At 37.6% G+C, this 6,740-nt stretch overlaps 1 protein-coding gene across 1 annotated transcript; it reads right to left on the bottom strand.

Annotated features, from left to right (window-relative positions):
- Positions 1 to 4,366: 4,366 nt before the first annotated feature.
- On the bottom strand, positions 4,367 to 5,305 carry LOC109569593 (olfactory receptor 5J3-like). The gene has a single exon (XM_019975108.2). It carries the CDS (start codon positions 5,303 to 5,305, stop codon positions 4,367 to 4,369), a length of 939 nt encoding a protein of 312 aa, XP_019830667.2.
- Positions 5,306 to 6,740: the final 1,435 nt, after the last annotated feature.

Below are 6,740 nucleotides of genomic sequence, written 5' to 3'. Positions count from 1 at the left end.
ACAAAGAAGGCTGAGTGCTAAAGAACTGATGCTTTCGAATTGTGATGCTGGAGAAGACTCTTAAGAGTGCCTTGGACTGCAAGGAGATCCAACCAGTCAATTCTAAAGGAAATCAACCCTGAATATTCATTGGAAGGACTAATGCTGAAGCTCCAAACTTTGGCCACCTGATGTGAAGACAAGAAGACCTGATGTGAAGAAAAGACCCTGATGCTGGGAAAGATTGAAGGCAACAGAAGTGAGTGGCAGAGGATGAGATGGTTGAGAGCATTACTGACTCAACGGACGTGAATTTGAGCAATAGTGAATGACAGGAGCTTGGTATGCTGCAGGCCATGGGGTTGCAAAGAGTCAGATGTGATTTAGCCAGTAAACAACAATAACAAGAAAATAAACCCACTTTGGGTTCTGGCTGTTAATCAGCTATATTTTTACTTTTTATTAGATATTTTCAGACTTACAGATGCACCTTACCTTGCTCAGGAACGCTAACAGCTTACATGATTATAGCATAATTATTAGCATAAAGAAGAAATAAATTAAAGAGTTTACTTAATTTTACCAGTGTTTACACTAATTTCTTTTTTCCTGTTCCAAGATCTGAGTCAGCATAGCATGCAGCAGTTGCTCTCGCAGACACTGTTGAGGCACCCCATTATGTTAGCCTTTCTTCAGCTCTTGTTTTCTCCACCCATTTAACCTACAGATGTTTGTTCTTCCTCTCTTTCTTGCTTAATTGCACTCTGAAAATGTTTACCCTCTAGCTACACCCCTCCAAGACAACACTCTCTTAACAGTCCTTTCCTCTGAGGGCATTCTTCATTCCAGAAAGAGTATTACAGGATGATGATCTCAAGAAACATCAGAACCTGTCCTAGAATCACCTGAGGTCCTGGAATCACCCTAAAGATCTCAATGCCTCCAGGAGGAGAAGAATACAAGACCACATCAACCCTGATCTTTGTCTTCAGCCCCACTTTCCATCCTGAGACTATAAGACTTCTTCCAACTTCTGAGGAAGGGGGTGCAGTCTTGGAAGTATTAGTTTGCTGTGGTTCCCCTTTGACTGGCAAAGTAATATAGCTACTCCTTTCTACACCTCCAAAACTCTGTCTCCATATTTCTTTTCAATATTAGCAAAGAGAGGTCATTTTTTTGGCAACACAGTTAATGTCTTATCTCTTTAGTTTTCTGTTATCAGTGATTGCCTCTTTTCCTTTCCTTTTCCTTCATGATCTTGATGTATTTTAAAGAAATTGGTCAAGTATTTTGAAAAATGTCTCTCAATTTAAGTTAGCCTGGTTTTTTCTCATGACTAACTTGAAATTATTCATTATGGGAAAAAGTACCAAAGGCCCATATATATGCCTTTTTCATATTATCAGAGGATACATTACATTGATCAATATTTCTAGTAATATTAAACTTGGTCACTTAGTTAAGGTAGTGTCTGCCTGAATTCTTTACTGTAAAAATATGATTCCTTATTATGTAATTTACATAAATTAATATGAATATATAATTACATATATATGCAGTATGAACATTCTTACTTAAATTGATATCATTTACTATGTCTTTTATACAATTTCATATATATGTAAGAAAACAGACTATGTAAGGTTATTTCATTGATACTTTTTGGAATCCATCAATAAGCTACATCTAATGAATATCACAGTGGTGCTTTCATAGTAAATTTCCATTTCCCATATTCTTTCAATGTATTTTAATTGAAAATGTCCTCTAAGGGAGAGTGGTTCTTATGCATTTATTTATACCAGTACGTACTTGTTTATAAGTGCTTTGTCCTTTGAGGTTATTATCCAACACTGTCATCACTTACTTTGTTGTTCAAATTGTTCTAGCTTTGTTAGTGGGGACATCACTGTTCCTCTGTGCACTGTTGTTTGTACATGCTTGTCATTTCTCTTTGTTTTATTTTTACTTCCTACACCCTGGAAGCGCAAGGTACTCCAGGTTTATTTTATATTTTCCTGGGGAAACAACCACTTTTCCAAGGACGCATTATCTTTTATGAGAGTAGGGTGTTTGGAATCCAGGATATTTTATTTTCACTTGCATTTCATTTTCGTGCGTGCATTTATATTTTTCCCTTAAGAATATATAAAAGTTTTTAACATTTTTAATGTTTTTAAGTTTCAAGTCTTTCTAATCATAATTTTATAAATGAAGACTCTATGCTTTAGTTGAAGATGTTTGGAACTGGGAAACATAATTCTGAGTTTGTGTTCAGAAAAACCATTTGCTAGCTTTATGGCCATGTAAGCATTTCTTATCACGTTGATTCACAGTGTCCTTGTCTGCAAAGTGACAGTACTACCCACCTTACACGTTTGTGAAAATTAAATTAAATTATAAAATATGCTGCATGGTATTAAGATTTTACCAGGTATTCAATAGATACCTTAGTGGATTTTGATATATTCAATCAGTTCCCTGGTGGCTCAGATGGTAAAGAATCTGCCTGCAATGTGGACGACTTGAGTTTCATCCCTGGGTTGGGAAGATCCCCTGGATCTTGCATGGAGCAAGCCTACTCCAGTATTCTTGCCTGGAGAATCCCCAAGGACAGAGGAGTATGGTGGTCTACAGTCCACTGGGTCGCAAAGAGTCAGACATGACTGAATGACTAAGCACACATTCAGTCAGTATCTCATGTCCTTAATATAAATGCTTTGTAATAATCTATTACAACCACACATCCACATTTATTGAACTGCTTTCTCTACGGTTTGACTTTCACACTAATCACGATTTTTTGTTGTTTATTTTTATACATTTTAAAAAATTTTTATTGGAGTATAATTGATGTACAATGTTGTGTTGGTGTCTTCTGTAGGTTGATATGGAATTACAAAATACATATAGGGAATTCTATTTGTTTATGTAAAATGGTAGGAGGACTATATTCTAATATATGAACATATGCGTGCTTGAATTCTACTTCTGAAATCTTGATTTTTTTGATCTTGATCAAGCTTTTTTTTTTTTAATCTTTCCTTCTTGTTTATTTGTTCCAGTTAACTTAGAAACAGTAACTAGGGGTTTAACATTTGGATCCTCAGATGATAGTTCATTTTTTTTTTATTTTATTTTATTTTTAAACTTTATAATATTGTATTAGTTTTGCCAAATATCGAAATGAATCCGCCACAGGTATACCTGTGTTCTCCATTGATCAAGCTTTTAACTCCATTGATCCTTTGTTTCCTCAACTACAAAATGGATTAGTTCCTATAGAGTTTAAAAAAGAAGGAAAATTGAGACCACTGTCTGTAACTGATTTTTGGGGGGAAGTGCTTTGTATAGAAGCATGTATGTGTGGGTGTTTGTGTGATTATCATCTACTGGTTCATTATTATTCAATCAAAACTGAAAATCATATTTTATAACTAAACAACCTGTAGAAGATGGTGTCAGTTTCTTACAGAAGAAGTTAGAAGAGATTCAAAATAATAATTTTGGAATTGAAGGAATCCAAAGTGTACAGTGGTATAAAATTATTGTATACTGGAGATACTTTGGATTCAATGTAGAGAGACTTCTCAGAGATTCCTTTATCTGACTGAAGGCAGAACTTCTGAGAGTGAGGCTGCCATAAACCACCTCTCTTTGGGGCTTCTTTGTCTTCCAGGAAAAGACAGAGAAGGCCACCTGCCTCTATCTTAAATAAATGATGCCCCAAGATTTCTTATCTCCCATCTCTTCCCTTATAAGCCCATTTGTTTTTCTCACAGAAGCCATTTCTCACTCTTCCTTTCCTATATTGTCACATTATTGAATTATTGATGCTGTGAAAGTGCTGCACTCAAATGCCAGCAAATTTGGAAAACTCAGCAGTGGCCACAGGACTGGAAAAGGTCAGTTTTCATTCCAACCCCAAAGAAAGGCAATGCTAAAGAATGCTCAAACTACCGCACAATTGCACTCATCTCACACTCTAGTAAAGTAATGCTCAAAATTCTTCAAGCCAGGCTTCAGCAATATGTGAACCGTGAACTTCCTGATGTTCATATGAATAAACTTCATTTATTCTCCCATTAATCTACCTTTTGTCAATTTAATCCACAGTCCTTTAATTAATAAACCTAAGAAAGTAAAAGAAACGGTTTCTTCCTTCGTGACAGAAAGTATTGCATATGTATGAATGTATATGCACACACATAAAATGTGATATAATGTTTGGGCATCTATTTCCAAACGCCAATGAAAAGTATCTTTGTGCATATGCTAAATTTAAAATATCATCCTTCTTTTCTCCAAAATTCTCTCACATATTTAATAATGTATCCATATGTAGCATCAACTACTATTGTTAAAAGTTTCTGCTTGAAAATCATAGTCACTGAGCAAATATTTTTCTCATGATAATTCTTTTCATTGCTTCTTTGGCTTCTGTGTTCCTTATGCCGTATATCAGAAGATTTAGTATTGGCAGCAAAAGGGTATAGAACACAGACAAGATTTTGGCTTTCTCGTCTGGGTAGCTAGAGCTGGTCCCCAAATAAGTAAAAATCACTGTTCCATAGAAGACACTCACTATCGTTAGGTGGGAGGCACATGTGGAGAAGGCTTTGTATCTGCTTCTCAAAGACCGTGTCTTCAGGACTGTGAGAAGGATTCCCAGATAAGAACTAACCACCATCAGAAAGGTAGCCACTGATGTGGCTCCAGAGAGGATGGTAAATAAAGCCTCACTGTAATGGGTGTCAGAACAGGCAAGTTGGAAAAGCAGTGGGATATCACAGAAATAGTGGTTAATGACATTGTGTCCACAGAAGGACAGACTGAGCAAACCAGACAGGTGGGTGAGTGAGTTGGCACAGCCCAGTAGATAGGAGGCAGTGACCAGGTGGATGCAGAAGGTGGGTGTCATGAGACCTTTATAGTGAAGAGGGCGGCAGATGGCAAGGTACCGATCATAGGCCATGGCAGCCAAGAGGAAGCATTCCGTGGTCAGGAACAAGCTGACAAAGGAGTATTGCAGGAGGCAACCACTGTAGGAGATAACTTTCTGTCCTGCTACGTAGTTCACCAACAGCTTAGGAATGAAGACTGAGGAATAGCAGAAATCCAGGAAAGCCAACTGGCTAAGGAAAAAGTACTTGGGAGAGTGGAGCTGATCACTAACCAGGATGATGGTGATGATCCAGACATTGCCCAGGACAGTAATGAGATAGATTAAGAGAAACACCACAAATAGGACTGTATTCAGTTCCGGGTTATCAGTCAGCCCCAGGAGGATGAATTCAGTTATCCCACTGACATTGCTGTCAGCCATTTATGTGACTCCTCTAAGACGGATCTGCAGAGGGTAAGAGAAGAAAGAAAATAAGCAAAGGAACAACTTGAATATATGAATTCCGTCTGCTAGTAGCTTTAGAAAACTGCATGGTTTTAGTTAATAATAATAAGCTGAAAGTGAAAGTGAAGTGCTAGGCAGTCAGTCTTGTTCAGCTCTTTGTGGACCCATGAACTGTAAACCTGCCAGGCTCCTCTGTTCAGGGAGTTCTGCAAGCAGGAACACTGGACTGTGTTGACACTGCTTTCTCCAGAGGATCCTCCTGACCCAGGGATGGGACCTGGGTCTCCTGCATTGTAGGCAGATTATTTACTGCCTGAGCAACCAGGGAAGCCTCAATAATAATAATAGTAATGTATAACTGCAGATGTTGACTGCAGCCATGAAATTAAAAGACGCTTACTCCTTGGAAGGAAAGTTATGACCAACCTAGATAGCATATTCAAAAGCAGAGGCGTTACTTTGCCAACAAAGGTCCATCTAGTCAAGGCTATGGTTTTTCCTGTGGTCATGCATGGATGTGAGAGTTGGACTGTGAAGAAGGCTGAGTGCCGAAGAATTGATGCTTTTGAACTGTGGTGTTGGAGAAGACTCTTGAGAGTCCCTTGGACTGCAAGGAGAGCCAACCAGTCCATTCTAAAGATCAGCCCCGGGATTTCTTTGGAAGGAATAATGCTAAAGCTGAAACTCCAGTACTTTGGCCACCTATGTGAAGAGTTGACTCATTGGAAAAGACTCTGATGCTGGGAGGGATTGGGGGCAGGAGGAGAAGGGGACAACAGAGGATGAGATGGCTGGATAGCATCACTGACTCGATGGACATGAGTCTGAGTGAACTCCAGGAGTTGGTGATCGACAGGGAGGCCTGGCATGCTGCGATTCATGGAGTCCAAAGAGTCGGACACGACTGAGCAACTGATCTGATCTGATCTGAATGTATAATAATCTAATTCTTTTTAGTATGAAAAGTTTACCAGATATAAAACTTTATTTGGTACAAAGTGTCACCAGTGCATGTAACCTGGCATTATCCACCATACAAGAACCACTAGAGAAATTAAATTCCTCATGAAGAGCCCTATATTTAAAAAAGAAAATTCAGGAGATAGATCCTGGATAACAGTATAGTCCAAATTCCAGACATAGACAAGAATCTCATATTTAAAGAAAGTACATTTGTTAACAAAGAGCAAAAAAAAAAAAAAAAAATCAGTATTTAACAGATAAATTATTGGGACATCTAGCAAAATTATTCTCTATAACAACTTTTCCACTTAGACAAAAAACATATGTTGAGCAATAAAAATAACAAATGAATAGAATATATATGCATATATATATGCATGTATATAATATCACCTAATAAAATTAATGATTATCCATAAAAATGGAAAATGATAATTATGGGCATCTA

This window comes from Bos indicus, chromosome 15, assembly GCF_029378745.1.
Source record: "Bos indicus isolate NIAB-ARS_2022 breed Sahiwal x Tharparkar chromosome 15, NIAB-ARS_B.indTharparkar_mat_pri_1.0, whole genome shotgun sequence".
In the NCBI taxonomy this organism is placed as follows: Eukaryota; Metazoa; Chordata; class Mammalia; order Artiodactyla; family Bovidae; genus Bos; species Bos indicus.
This window is presented reverse-complemented; position numbering and strand designations above follow the sequence as displayed.

Bases quoted from the DNA above. Each gene is read 5' to 3' on its own strand.
- LOC109569593 (XM_019975108.2), bottom strand. From the start codon at position 5,305: ATGGCTGACAGCAATGTCAGTGGGATAACTGAATTCATCCTCCTGGGG.